The following is a 20790-nucleotide window of genomic DNA, read 5'->3' as shown; positions in this document are numbered from 1 at the left end:
GGAGAACCTGTGTCTGGACCTGACTACAACGTAGCCCAGGAGACAATGGGCCTACAGATCCAGTTCTGGCTGCATCTATAATTCAGATTTTTAATCCCTGTATCCGCTTACATATATTTATATATAATCTATTTTTAATCTCTATAATAAAAATGTATAATTCAGATTTTGATCTCCATATCCATTTACATATATTATATATATCTTCCAAGGGGTTTTTTCCCTCCTGGGACTTTTTTCCCAGTGCTAGCACGCTGGGTTTTTCTCCTAGGGGTTTTTTTCCACCCCTGGGAGTCAGCCGACATTGGCTTAATGTAGCACCATCTTGTATATGTTACATATTACCACGCTTGTTTGTACAGTTTATTTTTAACCACTTCCCTTTTTTTCTGTGCTTCTAATATGTAAAGCTGCTTTGAAACAATTACCAATTGTAAAAGCGGTATATAAATAAATTTGACTTGACTTGACTATATATTTTAAACCTTGTTTGTATAGTGTGTATCCACATATATATATATATATATATATATATATTAAAGATATATATATATATATATATATATATATATATATATATATATATATATATATATATATATATATATATTATTAAAGATATTGTATTAAAAACTGTGTATGTTTTCTGTAAAGACATCAAAATTGCTATGTTTATACAAAGGCCAGCACATCGACACGAAGCTGTAGAACGAGGGATATTGCCGTGCAGCAACAATTACAAATGTAAATAAATTAATACCTGTTCTAACGTTATAAGTACATAAATGTATCAAATAACCATTCAGAGACGTCCTGCTCCATTCTCAATTGTTTCTTCTGCCAGAGTCTCTTCATCATCTGGGTCTGATTCCGGTTCAAACATGTACGGCTGAATGCCATACAAAACAGCGGGTCTCTCACTCTCAGCCATTCTGCTTCTACCGACTGTTTATTGCCATAGGTATGCAAGTTACGCCCTCATCCAAAGGCAGGGCGGGGATATGCAGCTAATTTATATTTAAGGTGGTACACACCAAAACAGCTCTTTTTAAAACAGGCCCCAAAAATGACATTTTCAAATGGTTATAACTGTGGGGTATTTTGTGCTGAAACTTCACAAATACATTCTGGGGACACCCAAGACCAATATTACATCTTGTAAAAAGGGGCATAATAGGTGCCCTTTAAAGTTATAAAAAGTTCATTCAGAGTCATTAAATAAATGTAATAAATATTACTTAAGCAATAATTAATACTTTTAATGCATTTTAATACATTTAAAGTTATTACATTTCTTATTAGGTCAGTTACAAAAAGAATTGTCAATCAACTTTATCAACTCCATGTGTTTATCAACTCCATGTGATCATATAACTCCAATACATCATATCTTCATTGGAAAGCGTGTGTCTCCTCTTCTTTGCTGCCATCTTGTTATTCCTAACTAGGTTAGGAGACCTCTCCAGCTCTCCTAAATATTTTAGGAGCTAAGACCTAGTCTTGACACTTAGGAACCTTTATGAATCATACTTATTCTTAAGTCTAGGAATAAGAGTAAAATTACGTCATTCTTAGAATTTTGACACAATTAAGGCTAAAATTTTGCTCTTTACAATACATACAGCCCCAGGTCTTTTCACGATCAGATAGTTATCCGATCAGAGAAAACACAATCACTAATCGAACAGAAAATAAAATCGCAATGTAGTAGTGCACTTAAAGTTATAAAAAGTTATATACCACAAGGCTCAGTACTAGGACCATTGCTTTTTACTCTGTACATGCTACCCTTGGGAGATATCATTATGAAGCATGGCATTAGTTTTCATTGTTACGCTGATGATACTCAGCTCTATATTTCTTCGCGCCCTGACAAAAATCACCAATTCGCTAAATTAACAATGTATAGCTGATATAAAAAACTGGATGACCAGTAATTTCCTACTACTAAATTCAGGAAAAACAGAGATTCTACTTTTTGGACCAAAAACTTCTTCACGCAATAATCTAGAATACGGTCTAACACTTGATGCTGCTCTGTTAAGTCTTCGTCGTCAGCTAGGAACCTGGGTGTGCTCTTTGATACCAATCTTTCATTTGAAGGCCATGTTACTAGCATCTGTAAAACTGCATTCTTCCATCTGAAAAATATATTTAAAATACGACATATGCTCTCAATGAAAAATGCAGAACAGTTAGTTCATGTGTTTATGACCTCAAGGGTAGACTACTGTAACGCTCTACTGGGTGGTTGTTCTGCTCGCTTAATAAATAAACTACAGCTCGTACAAAATGCAGCAGCTAGAGTTCTTACTAGAACTAGGAAGTATGACCATATTAGCCCAGTTCTGTCATCACTAGGGATGGGTATCGTTTGGGTTTTAACGGTATTACTACTCTTACCGATACTATCGATCCGGTTTTCACAGAATAAATGGTAACACTTTACAATAACAGTACATGAATAACCATGAACTAATACCTGAGTTAATAGTTACTTCAACATGAACTCATGATTAGTTAAGATATGAACTAATGAAGAGTGATCCTTAACTACGACAGGAGTCATAGGGATTCATGCATGAAAACAGCAGCCTTAACTACGCGTTAATACATGTTTGTTAATTAATGCATTAATTAACATTTAGGGTAAACTAAATCAAACAGTCTCTATAAGAAGGAATAATACATATTTGGACTTTGAAATAAATTTAAACAATTTATTCTTGTCAGAATTTAAACTATTGACATCCGCAGCTTCATTATAAACATTCCTGAAAGGCACAGGATTAGTTTGCCATTATTTTCACTTATCCTCCTTATCAAACATATAAAATACTAAATACACTATTTATCTTAAAAGGTCTTAATCTGTTTTGTGATATTCTTTCCTATCAAACTAAACTACTGTGACTTATATCAGTTCCTGAGGAATCGGTTCCCAAAAAAATAACCAAACAGGAAACATGAACTAAGGTCAGGGAGCGTTTGCTGGGATCAGATTCAGAAGTTCTCTCTCCATCCAGACGCAGGCCGTGATCATACTGTACCTCTATTCTCTGACTTTTTGAAAAGTCACACAACATCACTTAACTGGGCTGATTACTTATATAGTTGTGTTAGTACAAGTGTATTTGATAGTAAGTTAATGATAATCATGAGCTGAATTTGGTAAGTTGTTAACAGTGAATTAATTATGATTGTGCCCCCTCAAGTAAAGTCATGACATTAGTATACATTAACAAACCATTAGTTGATGTTAGTAAATGGTTAGTTAATAATGAGTTAATTATGATTGTGCCCCCTCAAGTAAAGTCATGACATAAGTATACATTAACAAACCATTAATTGATGTTAGTATATGGTTAGTTAATAATGAGTTAATTATGATTGTGCCCCCTCAAGTAAAGTCATGACATGATGCACATATCACACATCATTAACTAATATATGAATTAACACTATAGAGTGCCATCCTTATTCCTTTACACCCCGGTACAAAAAAACTAAAAAAAAAAAGGTATTTGTATTTTATTTTTATTTATATAATTAAACATATATGGACTTGAAAGCAAGCCATAAACATACCTGTAAAGACACACATAAGGCACATTTACATGTAAAATAGCGCGTCCACAAGCTAATGCTAATCAAAGCATATACATTTAAACGACAAAAATACAAATACAGTTAATAACTTCACATAACCTCCTGAAAACCCCAATAAAACATACATGTAAATATGTCTTTAATTATTAATTCGGCTTACCAAAGCAGTCAACATTTATTAGTTTAAAATGCCAGCAACACAACAAACGCGACAAGAGAACACCTAGCGTGCGCCACTAATGAGTGTCCCGCCAGAAACAAACCCTACATACTTTAGTTCCGGGAATAAACTATGACTATGACTATTTAGCTATGACTAAATATAAATGAACTATAAAAATCAGAAAACAGTTTGGATCAAATTAAATTTATTAGTGGTAGTTAGTCTATTTTCCACATTTGATTAGACAGATCTATGTAATTAATGGCTAAATAATCATGTGTCATTGCAATTATTTGTCACAAAGCTGCAGATGGCAGATTATGATATTACAGTGTAAATTATGACAGTATTAAATCGCGTTTAATTCAAATTCAGAGTACTTCTTGTTTACTCTTATGGAGGCTGATTTATTTAGTTTACCCCTAAATGTTAATTAATGCATTAATTAACAAACATGTATTAACGCATAGTTAAGGCTGCTGTTTTCATGCATGAATCCCTATGACTCCTGTCGTAGTTAAGGATCACTCTTCATTAGTTCATATCTTAACTAATCATGAGTTCATGTTGAAGTAACTATTAATTTAGGTATTAGTTCATGGTTATTCATGTACTGTTATTGTAAAGTGTTACCGAATAAATTAATAGATTCAACTTATTACAGCTAACTATATTTAGAAGAAACGCTATGAGTGATTTTCTCTTTGCATTTTATTGTTTGATTAACACTGATGGCACGATCGTGAGAAGGTGACTGACTCCTGTCACTTTAAGACAATATTAACACGCATCGGATTTTCTCCAAGCTGTTCATGTACACTTACGATATAAACTGCGTTTAAGTAGCTAAACACGCTCTGATCCGGTCATTTTAACATGCTATTGTGTGTATTTGATCATTTGGACGTGCACCTGAAGCCCAACCTGTAATTTGTTTGTTTATTTGCGGTCCATTTTGAAGCACGCGCCGCAATTCAGCCTGAGGAACAGCGTCTCATGCACGGATTATTGTGCTTTCAACATTTTAAACGTTGATAATAATTATCAAACCTTTACTGCAATTTAGCAACAGTAAAGACTCCATTTTACAACGATCACTGATTGTGCCGATTCTGACGTTAAGTTTGGGTTTAAGGAGGAACGAACGCGCGCAGCTGTGAAGAGAATGAAGGTGTGCTAGACGAAACGCGGTTTTTAGTTTTTAATAGTTTTACCTCAGATATGTTCTTTCTGACCCTTGGAAGCGAAATCGAAATAAAAAATAAAACTAGCTTAATATCAAAGCACAGGCCTAAAGTGTAAGCAGACGTTTAGTTGTTTAGTTCTCTCCTCCACTGTCTAATTTATAAAGCGTGCGTACGCACAAAACGGGGCTGGAAACGTGCGTACGCCAGTTCCCGAGCAAAGGTTGTGATCTATAAAAACAAACTTGACGGGAGAATGCGCACAACTTTAAGCAAACTTTGAGCCGTGCGTACGCACATTCTGGAGACAAAAGTGATATGAATTGAGATAGTAGATGTGCTACTTTCGATCACTTTTTCAGTGACACGCTGCTTTAATGACAGCGAGGAGCGCTGGGAGCAAAATAATTCCTCTTTAAACTAAACTGCAGATGATATGACAAAATATTTTTTCGAGAATGACGATCAGTGATGCACACTTAACTTAGACATTATGGAAGAGACTGCTGTATTCTGTGGTCGAACGGTCCGTTGTCCAGTTTGAATAGGTCCAATAATATCTTACTGTACAGCCACCACAGCTGTAGGAGGTGTTGATGTTGTGTGAAACAATTACCATTTGAAGGATATAATTTGAGGAAAACGGTAAGATTTGTATGTTTTCTTTTTAAAATGCTTTGTCAGTGACGCGCCGAGTCAGACAATTGTATTTACACTGCAATAAATAAGTAGGCCAATCTCTTTCCACTAAAAATAGCCTATAAACTTCCTAAAAGATATGTTCAGCTTATCAGCAAAACTGCATACATTTTATTTGAATTGTTTAAAACTATTAAAATACTATCTGGCCAGTGGAAATGAATGAATCAACTCTATCCTAAAACCTTTATCTGAAGTATTTTATACAATTTTGTTTTTATGGATATTTTGATATATTTATTCTAAAACATAAAGAGGATATTGGATGATCTTTATCAATATAATGTGTGGCACAAATGGCATTTATAGTCCATATCTAATATTTTCCAATGTCTCGGTGTTAACTGTGGTGTCACGTGGTTGGGAACGTGTATGGAAATGATATGCAGATGAGGTTATGCATAGTAAAACTAGGCGTCGTAAGCTCCATATATGGTTATTTCGGGGAGGAGACAGGGTGGAGATGCAGGTACGCACAATCTTCCGCTAACTGGGATTTATAAAGGGATTTGTGCGCAGTTTCTGGCGTACGCATGGTTTTATAAATCTGATTTTTTTTAAATCTAGCTTTTGCGCGTACATACATTTTTAGTAGGGATCCTACGCACAGTTTTATAAATGAGACCCCTGGGCCGTATCCAGCTGAGATCAAGGACCGGTGCCATGACACGACCACAACGCAGCCCTGAAGTATCAGCAGAGATCGAGTCAACTAGATCATCCATTGTGAAGACATCATCAACACGACAGCCAGTGCCACAGTTCCTCAACAGACCGTCCATACCGGCGTGATGAATACGATCCTCAACTGGACACGACCACAACCACAACGCAGCCCTGAAGTATCAGCAGAGATCGAGTCAACTGGATCATCCATTGTGAAGGCCTCATCGACACGACAGCCAGTAGCACAGTTCCTCAACAGACCGTCCATACCGGCGTGATGAATACGATCCTCAACTGGATGGAACTGAAATAAATACTTTGATTGTTGCGATCCTATCAGACTTATGATAGCAACCTGATTGTAACAAAGCACTGTTCGCCAGAGGAGAACTGGCCCCCCGACTAAGCCTGGTTTCTCCCAAGGTTTTTTTTTCTTCTCCATTTTAACACCTATTGTTTGCCACCTGATGTCACCTGATGGAGTTTGGGTTCCTTGCCGCTGTCGCCTTTGGCTTGCTTAGTTGGGGACATTTGACATTTGATATTCAATAGTATTCTTGACATTTATTCAACAGTGCTTCTGATCTGCCTGCATTTACACTATTATTTAAGAGCTGCTGTGCAGCCAAATTATGTACCAGTTATCAAGGTAAAGGTGCTTTGACACAATCTGCATTGTAAAAAGCGCTATATAAATAAAGGTGACTTGACTTGACTTATCACATGACAATGGCTGGTTGTGGTAGGATTCCAAGTGTGTTCACGTGAGCAGCTTATGATTGGCATCTCAGAGCGGTTCTGTTCAAAGTAAATGCTGCACCCTCCATCACTGTATGTACTATGAGTTTAACATGCATTTTTGACTACTTATATTTCATTTAAGTTGCATACATTGTATTCTAGCACTGATGTTACATTTGTAACAGGTTTGTGCTAACCTCCACATGGGGCATGAATGCAATCACCCCTGTCAATTTATATATGAAACTACTGTAATGTTGTCCATCCTGACAATGACATGGTTGTTCTGAATGTCTGTAAGAAAATAGTGCAGGGTTAGAAAAACCGTCAACATCTCCAGGCAATTTGTATACCACAAGATGTTTGCCCTTCCAGACCTTAGTAGCTAAGCATCTGTCATAATCATTTTGCAGTGACAGACCTCACCTCACCTGTACGTAACCTATGGTGAAGAGAACAATGGGTAAATTCACGTTTTGACCCACCATTGCAACAGTCTCGTGAAACAGACCCAGAAGAACTACCAGTGTAGCAGCTGTCATGAGACCAAAAAGCTTGATAAAACTTTAATTCCTTTTAAAGGAATTAAAAGGAACTAAACTATCCCATTGGGGAAATAATGTCAAGGCCTCCGACGCAGCAGGCAGAGCAGGGCTGAGCATGCGTCAAGGCTGGGAACAGGAAACGCCAAAGCTTGGGAGCAGGACAGGACAAGAAGTACAGTATATGACAGCAAACTTTCATAGGACAGAGAAAACAGATAATAAATAGAGAAGGAAATTAGGACAGTAGAGCAGGTGGGGCAAATAAACAAGTAATCAGGTAACAAGAAGGGTGGAACATAAGCCAGGTGTTCAACAAAACACAGAAGACTACAGTGCATGGTGGGAGGATGAAAACTCGTCCCGTGTGCTCATAACAAAAGACAAAACATGGAGCATGAATGTCCAAACCCCGGCACTAAACCAAAAATCCAACTAGACAGAAGTGCCAGGAATTGAAAACCACACTCCATACAAGCAATGTGTCAGAAGGACAAAAGAGCGCATTTCCTGAGAGAGCACGGAGCAGCATGTTTACACAAAGATGAGACGATACAAGCGTCAGAGCTCTGTTACCAAAGCAAAAATAAACCTAACTGAAGTAACAGAACCCTGACCTGTCCTGCCATGCTCTGAACTGATTCAGAGGCTAAAAACAACTTAACACGACCAGAAGAGAACCATTCTTGCATTGTGTGAGTCCAGTTCTATTCCTAGAAACACTTTTTCAGGGATTTAATGTGGATTCAAAAAGTATTCAGATCTTTTTTTTCTTTTTTATACATTTTATGTTGCAGGCCTAGCTACGTGTGTCATCTTGTTTTTGTGTGAATGTGCGGTTCAGAACTCGCTCAGGCTTTTTCATTCTGGTGACATGTTGCGTGTGGAGTGTGGTGTTCAGATCCTTCTGTCTAATTCTAGATACTTCTGTCTAGTTCGTTTTTTTGTTTGTAATGCTTCACCTTTTAGTGAGCACACTGGACGAATACATAATGCTTTATTATTTACGTCACTCTACTCTCCATATCCCATAATAACAAAGCAAAACCAGATTTAAGGCAATAAATTTATTAAAAAGAAATAACACTTTGACATTTTATTCAGACCCTTTGCTATGACATTTGAAATTGATGCATATCATTTCATTGGATCATCTTTGAGATGTTTCTAAGCATTGATTGGCATGTATGGCAAATTCAAGTGATTTTACATGATTTGGAAAGATACATACCTGTCTATATAAGGTCTAAAAGCTGAAAATGCATATCAGAGCAAAAACCTAGCCAAAGGAACTGCCTGTAAAGTTCAGACACAGGATTGGGTTGTGGCACAGATCTGAGGAAGGCTACAAAAATATCTGCTGGATTGAAGATTCCCTGCACAGTGACCTCCATAATTCTTAAATGGAAGAAGTTTGGAACAGCCAGGACTCTTCCTAGAGCTGAGCTGTAGATGTGCACAAAACAGAGGAGTCGTGTGATAACTTTATGATGAACCGATTTAATGTGTGACCTCAATAGAATCAGAACCCCCGCTCTCTCTTCCCTGGTCTCCATCCCCTCACCATGTCCCTTTCCAAACATCTGGCTCCTGTACATATCCGAATAGGTGCTACACACAAATATTTTTCTTTTCTTTTTTTAGTCTTTACTGCTTTATGTTTATAATGTTCTTCCTTAGCTATGCTCTTTCTTTGAAGCTTGCAAGGCAATAAAGCACTAAGCTTGAGATTTTGTAGACTGAATGGAGCCGCAAATTATATATTCTCTGATTTTGGGCTCTGCGTGTTGATTTGGGATCTGGAGTGTTGAGATGAGTTTTGTATGGAATTATGTTTGAACGAATCATCTGGAAGATTAATTTGTGTTTGTTCGACCTACAACTGGTTAATATTAATCAAATGATCTGTAAAGTTCCTGCAGTTATATTTGAACATTCCACTGCCTATGTGCATGCTTGAGATTGCAGAGCTCACAAACACACGTACTCAGGGCACCATATTGGAGACCAACCCCCACCCAATTTTCATACAGTATTCACATAGAGTTTGTGTGTCCCCATGTTTATTCATAAAAAAACAAATTAAAATTCACATAACATTTTGTCTTCAGTATTAAATCTTGATGAAATTCTTCAATTCACGTGAAATTTATCCCGTGAATTGAACATCTGTTCCAATCAACAAGTAGTCCTATGGGGAAAAAAGAAAATTATTACTATATTATACTTATTATTATTATTAATGTTATTTATTAGTATTATTATTACAACATATTAGATGTGCTGTATATATAATAGTGTAATAGTACACTAATGCAAACCTTCAAAACCTGGAGTTGACTGTTTACAAGCTGCATCTTTCCAATGGCAGGAAGTGGATAACCTTCCTGTAAACGAGCTGAGAGGGAAGTTCATGAGTAAACAACATCTCTATGGCTTTTCACACTGCACTTAACCCCAGGTTGTTGTTCTAAACCCCATTTTAACTCTGGGTAAAGGAACATCTCACAATTATAATCTAGAGGTGAGGTTAACAGCTTTTTACCTGGAGTTAACCTGCTCCAGATTAGGGTGCTGTTTTAGAATGTTACGGATATTCTTAGCAATCAACAGCAAAATTATGAGCAATGTGAAATGTGAAGCAAGGTAACTCAGAATTCTGTTCACCCAGGGTTTAGAATGACACAGGTTTAATTATTTTAAGTGTGAAAATCCCTATTGTTAAAAAGTGAACTGTAAGAACTTAAAATTGCTCTAATACCAATAAGAAAAATAATAATTAGAAAAATAAGAAAAAAGCCTCTTACCATTAATCTTGGGAATCACAGCAACTTTCAAGACCATTGAGAAAATATTGTCAAGAGATGTCACCTGTTGATTCAAATTTTACAATGAGAATAATTGCTTTCAGATCAGTCATAAAACACTTGTCATAGTTTGCAGTTCTTCTTACCTGGAATGGTCCCACATAGCTTTTTGCTAAGCTCATAAACATTCTGTTTTAAAAAATAAAATAAAATTGTGCAGTTTGTATCAATCCTTTAAGAACTTAAGTACGTAAACTCATATCCAGTTGTATATGGATAGATTGTGTGTATGGCTCCAAAACTCACTTGTTAAGGGTTAAATGTCCTGCCAGTTTGAGCTCTGTCACATATATGTTGGCACTGACACTGCCCTCCTGTTGGTTGAGGGAAAGATTAATTAAAAACATAATATAAAGCTCATTTAACTCAGTTTGTGGTTATCCCTCCTCCTGGTGCATGCATCTTACCAGATTGAGGACAAAGAGTGAAGACAGTGTGCTGTTGGGCTGAATAGCGTAAGCGGTCACTGTACTGCTAGCCTGGATAGTCATGTTGTTTGGTTCAAATATAATGATCGGCTCCTTCACTGTCTCAACCAACAGCTTCATCATCAGACCAGGATACATTTTTGCAATCTAAAAAAAAAAAATCACCTTAAACTTAGTGTTTTTCATGTTTTAAATTTAATGACTGAATATGGCTATTTATTTTCATACTTGAGGAATGAATGCTCCAAATGTCCTTGTGTTAAGACGAATTGGAGAACCAGAGGGAATCTGCAAAAAACAAACATATGGCTAGTGCAAGACGGCTGAAATTCAGAGCAAAAGCTTCTGCTTCTGTGAGGCTTGAGATCTCAGATTGAAGATCTCATTCACTCAAACATTAAAGTGCCATGCCATGGACCAAGCAAGTTTTCTTTCTGTAATGAACAATATTAGTATTTTTAGTGTAAAAAAAAAACATTGTTTAAAAAAAAAAAAAAAAATGGTAATGCAAAGTACAGATATTGAGACGAGCCCTTATCCCCAAATAAAGCTCCAACGTGGTATAAAAGTTAATTTTTGTTTATTGTGGATTAAGGGCACTGAGTTTTGACATTTACCATACTGGGACAGTCTTGTGTATGGAAATAATTTAATGCCAAATGTTTTTGAAATAAAAAGCTTGTTGAATTGCACTAATTGAAAAAAAAAAAAAAAAAAAAAAAAAACATTACATTAGCTGTGCTTGCATTTTGAAGCATTGTATTTTTAAGGCTTGCATTTTTATGGGCTGAAATTCAACATGGTTGTATACACTGCCTTCCAAATTATTATGCAATTGACATATCAGTAAAATTTCAGTACAATAAACATTCAGATTTTAGTTTTTCTAAGAAAATGTTTGTTTGTTTATTTATCCATGTATTTTTAGATAACTGGTATCAATCTCAGACAAAATAATTCGCCAGATCTATGGAAACCCTACTTAGAGGTTATTCCACATTATTAAGCAAGTCACAGTTCTCATGCAATATAGGGAGGAAGAAAGATCTTTCTGAAGATGAAAAGCATGAAATGGTCCAATGTTGTGCAAAAGGCATGAAAACAACTAATATTGTGTGAAAACTGAATGGAGATTATCGAATTATCTTAAGATTTGTGAGTGATTAGAGCACAGCTGAACTTGGTCAGATAAAGGCTTATTAATGAAAGTTCCTGTCAAAAAAAATGATTGTATTAAAAGGGCAGCTATAAAAAAGCCAGTGTTGAGCAGCAAACAGGTATTTGAAGCTGCTGGTGTCTCTGGAGTCTTGAGAACCTCACCATGCAGGCTGGCAGTTGTGCGTAAAGATGCATTTTAGACACCTCTAACCAAACCTCACAAAGAGAAACATTTACAGTTAGACCAGCTATCGGTGCATTGCCAACTGAACTGGAGCGTGGAGCATCGATGGGAAATGAGAAAAACAAACAAAACACTATATTCTTAAATCAATTCCTGTTTCCTTTAAAAACCTCAATATTGCATATTGCATAGGAATTCATCCACTTTTTTAGCCAGAATATTTTCTAATGATATTGTATTATGCTCCATTTCCTTCATCTTATCCTTTAACTCTTGTCTTTTATTTTTATATGCTATGCAATTTATGAGAACATGTTCAACTGTTTCTGGTTCATTACACTTATTGCACTTCCCTATAGGATGTTTATTGATTTTATGTAAACTATAATTTAACCCTGTGTGTCCTATGCGAAGTTTAAAAATTAATGATGATTCTTTCCTTCCTAATATTGAATTCCAATCTCCTTTTCCCACTTTTTCTGAATCTGAAACAGGTGCCTCCCCTTCATCTCTCTTTCCCAACTTTACTCATATCAATGTGAATCTCTACATTTCTGCTTTTAAGTGAGTTGTTGCCCTCCACCCCTACATGTGCCGGAACCCAAAGAAATCTAATATCATTTCCTTTATTATTTAGCCTGTATATACATATATATACAGTAATAAATACAGCTGCTCCAGTTTTGCCTGAGATTGGATCTTTTGATCCGTCAGTAAAAATATGTATTATACTTCTTTACCATGTATTGCCGAACAACATATTCTTCTGATATTTTTTCATTCTCCTTAATTTCTTTGTGTAACTGAATGTCTATATAGGGCATTGGAAACATCCATGGAGGAATAGCAGGCAATGACATAGTTTGGCTATAATTCCTCTGATTCTTTTTTGAGAAACATATAACCTGTGTCTTTTCTACTGATAACCTGAATCTTATCTCTTAGCCCATTCTTCAACTTGGTTTATTGCTGTCTGAATTTTATTAACCATGTAAGTCACATTCCGCCCTCTCTTCCACAATGCACCATCATCAGCATATATCTTCTCTTCTCATACCATTTTCTACCTGACTGAAGATGTCATTAATCATGATATTAAACAGGAGCGGGCTACAAACACTTCCCTGTAGCGCTCTCAGCTTGCTGTGAGGCAGTGCTGCTTTATATGCTGGCTTTCTCCTGGCTGCAGCCAATCAGTGGAGCTGAGGTGAATGAGCAGCAAATCAGCAGTAGGTGAACCCAATCACCTCCTTGAGACTGGTAGCAGTAGATATGGGAGGAAAACAAAAGGAAAATATAGCTGCAAGCAGCAATTCGGGGCCAAGCCCCAGAAGGGGCAGTAGCGCAATACGGAGCAGGAAGAGCAAAAACAGCAGAAATTGAATGTACATGCAAAACAGCTGGTTCAGAAGGACAGGTGGAAATGAAATGAAAATCAATAGAAGTTCAGAGAATGAACAGGGAATGAACTAAAAACACTTGTATCTCATTCAAGAGGAATAAAGATTAGTACAATGCTTATTTGGATAAAAAAGGTATCAAAATGACTCATTACACACAATTGTATAAAGGAACCCCACACAGGATTCGAACCCACGACCTCCAAGTCCAGTGTCCATTTCTCATCTCATTGCACCACTGTGCAGGTGAATGTTGGCACACCTGCCGAAGTTCATTAGTTCATGTGAAAATGAACTCAAAATGAAGAATTTTTATAAAACTGCACTGAATGTTATATTTAATAACTACTTTAGATCATTCTGCAGCTCATCATGCTGTAGCGCAATACAGAGCAGGAAGAGGAAAAACAGCAGAAAATGAACAAACATGAAACAGCTGGTTCAGAATTACGGGCGAAAATGAACTCAGAATGTACATAAGCTTAGATGAAAATGAACACAGCATGAAACAAAAAGCATTTATTTCTAATCCAAGAGGCAGTAAAGGAATCAAAACACACTATTTCATAAAACCGCTCCACCTGGGATTCGAACCCACTATCTTGGGGTGCAGAGCTCATCAGGTAACTGGCTTTACACATTGAGCTACTTGAGGATGCACATTCAACAATCTGTGGAAGAGAACTTTTAGTGTAAGAAAGAATTTACAAAAAAGCATTACTTAGCATGCTAACCATATTAGCATGCTAAGCTAACTTAATGCTAATGAAGCTCATGGTTAACTTGATAACTGAAGAGCCACATTAAAGAGAATGACAACTGGTTAGCATGCTAAGCAATTAGCATGCTAAGCTAACTAGCATAAGACAACAAACACAAGCAAGGTCACATTCAGAGATGAATATCTTGGGAATGGTAGCGAATATCAAAAATCCGTTCAGTCATTTCTGTGCGGCTCGGTCCAAAGATCACCTGAGCTGATTTTGGACAAAATTGGACAAAAATTGTAGGAGGAGTAGTGAAAAAATGGAATACTGTACTTTTCAAAATGGCCACTACTGTACTGGGTGGAGTCTTAATGTAAGATATTGAATGTGATCAGTATGAAGAGAGGAATCAGTTGTATTGACATTCATTTTTCTGGAACAAAGGGTTCAAAAGTTATAACCTTTACAAAAGTGAATATTTGAACTGGTGGTGGCGCTATAGACTTAGTCCTAGATACTCCAAAGTTGGTCAAATTACTTTTAATTACTATCACTACAAGCATGCCAAATTTGATAATTTTCCTTCTTATGGTTCATTGATTACCATACAGGGGGAAGAAGAATAACTACGAATTTGGACATAAAGGAATTGCATGTGATAGCTTCAGATTAGACCAGTTTTAGGCAGAATGCCTAGAACAGACACAAGTTCTGCATCTTTTCCTGCCACAGTACCTCATGCGGTCTGGGCATGTGTCACACTGAGTTTCGAACCCACGATGCAGAGCATTCGGGATCCGTGGCGTAACACATTGAGTTAATCAGCCATGCAAGTTCATCAGTATGCTAAGCAGAGGTTTCAGTGTGAGAAAGAGTTCACAAAAAAAAAGCTTCATAGCATGTTAACCATATTAGTATGCAAAGTTATTTAATGCCAACTAAGTTTTGGTTAACCTGTTGACTGAAGACCACATTAGAAAGAATAGCAATAGTTTAGCATGCTAAGCAATTACTGTGCTAAGCTAACTAGTATAAGACAACAAACACAAGCAAGGTCACATTCAGAGATGAATATCTCGGGAATGGTAGCGAATATCAAAAATCCGTTCAGTCATTTCTGTGCGGCTCGGTCCAAAGATCATCTGAGCTGATTTTGGACAAAATTGACCAAAATTTGTGGGAGGAGTAGCGAAAAAACTGTTTTTGATTTAATTCAATATGGCAGACAGGTACATTTAAGGAAAATGACAAATGACACATTGTCGGAATCGGCATAAACCAGGGAATAAAATGACATAAAGCAGACAAATTTTGGATAATGTTTTCAAAAGTTATAAGCAATTTTGCAAAAATCATTATATCTGTGGAACACTAGGTGGCGCTGTGCTGAAACTTCTCATGTACCTTCAGGACACTCTGATGGTCATATGTACCAAATTTTGTGATGATATGTCAAATTGTTTAAAAGTTATTGCAATTTATGACAAAATTCAAAATGGCGGACACGTGGTTCATCCGATGTTGACGAATTTGATATCCTCGGATTCGGCATGGCACAGGGAATCCATAGACACCAAGATCTTGATTTTCTAATAAAGTGTTCAAAAGTTATTGGCCAAAATAGCCATTTTTCAGATCTCATGACCTGTAGGTGGCGCTGTTCCCAAATTTGGCATGGAACCTCAGATCATGGTCTTGATCAAGTGTACCAATTTTAGTTTTGATTGCTCAAAGTTTGGCCGAGATACAGCCTCTATAGCAATTTTGGGTCAACCTCGTTAACTTCGTGACATCATAACTTTTGAACAAAGATGAATAAAAAAAATCTGTTCAGTCATTTCTGTGCGGCTCAGACCAAAGATCTCCTGATCAAAGTTTGGACAAAATTGGACAAATTTTGAAGGAGGAGTAGCGAAAAAACGGAATACTGTACTTTTCAAAATGGCCACTACTGTACTGGGTGGAGACTTAATGTAAGATATTGAATGTGATCAGTATGAAGAGAGGAATCAGTTGTATTGACATTAATTTTTCTGGAACAAAGGGTTCAAAAGTTATAACCTTTACAAAAGTGAATATTTGAACTGGTGGTGGCGCTATAGACTTAGTCCTAGATACTCCAAAGTTGGTCAAATTACTTTTAATTACTATCACTACAAGCATGCCAAATTTGATAATTTTCCTTCTTATGGTTCATTGATTACCATACAGGGGGAAGAAGAATAACTACGAATTTGGACATAAAGGAATTGCATGTGATAGCTTCAGATTAGACCAGTTTTAGGCAGAATGCCTAGAACAGACACAAGTTCTGCATCTTTTCCTGCCACAGTACCTCATGCGGTCTGGGCATGTGTCACACTGAGTTTCGAACCCACGATGCAGAGCATTCGGGATCCGTGGCGTAACACATTGAGCTAATCAGCCATGCAAGTTCATCAGTATGCTAAGCAGAGGTTTCAGTGTGAGAAAGAGTTCACAAAAAAAAAAGCTTCATAGCATGTTAACCATATTACAGTTTTTTCCAATTGCTAACACACAATTTTTCAAACTAGTCTGGTTTTATCAAAACACTTAACACAAGTCACAAAACCACACACCCAAACTGCAAAATACCTCATATATCCTGCAAAATGAAGCACTGCAACCGAAACTACACAGAGCATTATCAAAATCAAACTTTTGCATGAAATGGCACACACTTCATTCATATTACCAGATTTTTGCCTAACCACCTACACACTGTTGGGCATAATGAAAAGCACCCCCATCTTTAGTATGCTTTGCCATAATACTAAAATATGTATCAGATTGTTCACATGCACAGAAATATTTGCAGATACACACACATGCTGTTGCAACATTTTTATTTTTTTTCCTTCACTACAGTAAACAAGTCAGTACAACATAGGCACAGCAGATATATTTACATGGGACTGAACAAAAATATTCTTACAAAAAAAGTAAACTGAAAAAGAAAATTTCTGAAAAAAATATATTACAGTAAAAAAAAAAAAAAAAAAAAAGGCAAGAAAAATAATTAGGCAGCATCTTGCCGCACAGCCGGGTCTGGCCACAACGCCTCGTCAACATCACAGGCAATATCTTCCCTTGCCAGACATCGAGGGAAGAAGCGCCTTGAGTGCCTTATCCATCCCTGAATTGCACCCACATCAATCTCATCACATGCCTCTTCCATGGCCTGCACAAGAGGCATGCGCACAAAGGGCTGCCGGTCATATACCTTCCACCGCCATGCCGAAAAGAATTCTTCTATGGGGTTCAGAAATGGTGAGTATGGTGGGAGGTATTGCACGAGAAATGTTGGGTGGTCAGCAAACCAGTTTTGGACTGGGGCTGCACGATGAAAGCTCACAATGTTGTGTGTAGTGTACTGCAGTCAATATAGTACTTACATCCACATATGCTCGTCTGAACTCTTTGTTTCTTTGAGAGTTTCTCTCAAACGGCACCTTATAAAGTTGTTTCATTCTGATTTGGTTTCGCTTGAGAATGCGAGCCAATGTGGACAGACTAACTCGTTGAATGTTGTTGAATAAGGTGTTGTCTTGGATGATGTGGCTTTGAATTTCTCGTAATCTGATTTCATTATTTTCAAAAACCAAGTTTACAATGGCAGCTTCCTGTACCCCGGTGAACATTTGGCCCCTTCCTCCACCATGGTGTCGTCTCTCAGTCCTTTAGAAAAAATAAAAAAAATATATATAGGGCTTGGACAATGCAGCCTAAATATTTTCCCCCACAGTAGAGTACATTGTACAGGAAACTTGTACAGTTCATGAATGGCTGATGTCATACACTAAGTAAACAGGTGTCACCCAACTGATACACTATGACATGGGGTATACTACATGTGTACTACATGAAATTTTGGTTACATACCTGTTCTCCAGTCTAAAGGTCCAGATGACAGAGGCGACAGTAAAACGGCTCAAGTTTGGCTGCACTTTCTGTCCAGCCTCACGCATTGTCAACCCATGGTTGATGACATGATCTACTAAGGTTGCTCTGATTTCATTTGAAAGTGTTTGTCTTCTTTGGCCATGAACTCCTCTACCTGCTCTACCCCTACCTCTCACTCTTCCTCCCCCTCTTATTCTCAACCTCCCTCTTCCTCTTCCTCTTCCTCTTCCTCTTCCTCTTCCTCTCTCTGCAATGTCTTCCATTGTTGTTGTAAAAAAAAAGGTTCTCACCTGTGGTCTTTTCATAGTGCTTACATCCTGATTGAAGTGTTAACAATTAACCACTGAGGTGTTTGGCCAGGTGGCACATGTAATTGGCCAATTAGCTCATGTAGTGTCATTTTGAATGGCAGTGTTTTGAAATGGCAAACATGTGACTTTATGTCAGATTGTTGTGTCTTATGCAGAGAACTGTATTTAGTGAATTTAAAAAGTGCTATTTTGAAATGCAAAATGTGTGTAAAACAGAAAAGGTGTTTAGACTTTTGGAGACTTGAGAAGAAGTTTTGCTCTCTGTGTGTCAGTTTAAATAATTGTGCTGTGCATGTCATTTTAGTGTGTTAGCAATTGGAAAAAACTGTAGTATGCAAAGTTATTTAATGCCAACTAAGTTTTGGTTAACCTGTTGACTGAAGACCACATTAGAAAGAATAGCAATAGTTTAGCATGCTAAGCAATTACTGTGCTAAGCTAACTAGCATAAGACAACAAACACAAGCAAGGTCACATTCAGAGATGAATATCTCGGAAATGGTAGTGAATATCAAATATCTGTTCAGTCATTTCTGTGCGGCTCGGTCCAAAGATCATCTGAGCTGATTTTGGACAAAATTGACCAAAATTTGTAGGAGGAGTAGCGAAAAAACTGTTTTTCATTTACTTCAATATGGCAGACAGGTACATTTAAGGAAAATGACAAACGATACATTGTCGGAATCGGCATAAGCCAGGGAATAAAATGACATGAAGCATACACATTTTGGAAAGTGTTTTCAAAAGTTATAAGCGTTTTTGAAATAATCATTACATCTGTGGAACAGTAGGTGGCGCTGTGCTGAAACTTCTCAGGTACCTTCACGACCTTCTAAAGGTCATACATACCAATTTTTGTGAAGATATGTCAAATTGTTTAAAAGATATCGCAATTTATGACAAAATTCAAAATGGCGGACACGTGATTCATCCAATATTGACAGAATCGGTATCGTCGGATTCGGCATGATCCAAGGAATCCATAAACACCAAGATCTTGATTTTCTGACAAACTGTTCAAAAGTTATTGGCCAAAATAGCCATTTTTCATATCTCATGACCTGTAGGTGGCGCTGTTCCCAAGTTTGGCATAGACCCTCAGACCATGGTTCTGATGAAGGGTACCAATTTTTGTTTCGATTGCTCAAAGTTTGGCCGAGATACAGCCTCTATACTAATTTTGGGTCGACCTCGTTAACTTCATGACATCATAACCTTTGAACAAAGATGAATAAAAAAAATCTGTTCAGTCATTTCTGTGCGGCTCAGTCCAAAGATAATCTGATCAAAGATTGGACAAAATTGGACAAATTTTGAAGGAGGAGAAGCGAAAAAAACAAATACTGTACTTTTCAAAATGGCCCATACTGTAATGGGTGGAGACTTAATGTAAGAAGTTGAATAGCATCAGCATGAAGAGACGAATCAGATGAACTAAATTTAATTTTTCTATGACAAACAGTTCAAATGTTAAAACCGTTAGAATGTTGAAATTTTGAACTGGTGGTGGCGCTATAGAGTTGGTTCTAGAGACTCCAAATTTGGTCCAATCACTATTCATGAGCATCTCTACAACTGTGCCAAATTTCATCATTTTCTCATGTTCCGTTGATAGGGCTGCCATAGACTCCCATTCGGGAGGAAGAATAATAATAATAAAAGGGAAAACGTACAATTACAATAGGGGCTACAGCCCCTTCGGGGCTTGGCCCCTAACAAACACACCACAAGCAGGGACGTGCACAGACATTTTGGGGGGGCAGGGGCTCAAGTGGAAAAAAGGGCACTTCTCATAATTATTTCTTTAAAAAAATAATAAACCCTTAAATATATTAAGACAACTCTGACTTCCCTTACACTCACGCAATTGTTTTATACTCCACAGATTTCTACAAAATAATTAGTTCAAATATAGGGACCATGGTCTTCTTTAGTATTCACTAGGTTTATCACAAGTCAACAACAACTATTTTCAAGTAGCTATATATTTATAATAAATGACTGCACCTAGGAGAGGCACATAGTTTCACTAATAATTTGTTTAAATCAATAAATCGTTTTATTTATTTTTGTGTTATTGGAATACTTCTTTCATGAAGTGGACAATTTTAATATTTTGGTCCATTTTTGCTGCCATGTCTTTTACTCTAATGGAAAGAAAACTCAACCCTAACCCCTCACCCTAACCATTTAGATGGAGTTTGTTT

At 37.0% G+C, this 20790-nt stretch overlaps 1 protein-coding gene across 3 annotated transcripts in view; it reads right to left on the bottom strand.

Moving 5' to 3' along the window:
- Positions 1-8677: 8677 nt before the first annotated feature.
- LOC137021687 (bactericidal permeability-increasing protein-like) overlaps positions 8678-20790 on the bottom strand; it is a 246002-nt gene continuing 233889 nt past the window's right edge. For 2 of the 3 annotated variants that reach the window (XM_067388499.1, XM_067388500.1), the window contains exons 10-16: positions 11128-11187; positions 10879-11046; positions 10718-10785; positions 10558-10600; positions 10412-10475; positions 9926-10002; positions 8679-9795 (exon numbers count right to left, since the gene is read on the bottom strand). In XM_067388499.1, the coding sequence (XP_067244600.1) occupies positions 9754-9795; positions 9926-10002; positions 10412-10475; positions 10558-10600; positions 10718-10785; positions 10879-11046; positions 11128-11187 (522 nt within the window). In that variant the 3' untranslated portion in view covers positions 8679-9753. Of the gene's footprint in view, positions 9796-9925; positions 10003-10411; positions 10476-10557; positions 10601-10717; positions 10786-10878; positions 11047-11127; positions 11188-20790 lie in introns of all 3 variants that reach the window. The other variant, XM_067388501.1, reaches the window with a different exon arrangement.

The sequence above is a fragment of the Chanodichthys erythropterus genome, chromosome 6, assembly GCF_024489055.1.
Source record: "Chanodichthys erythropterus isolate Z2021 chromosome 6, ASM2448905v1, whole genome shotgun sequence".
NCBI classification, from domain to species: Eukaryota; Metazoa; Chordata; class Actinopteri; order Cypriniformes; family Xenocyprididae; genus Chanodichthys; species Chanodichthys erythropterus.
The sequence above is the reverse complement of the archived record's forward strand: the minus strand, read 5'-3'. Positions and strand labels throughout refer to the sequence as shown.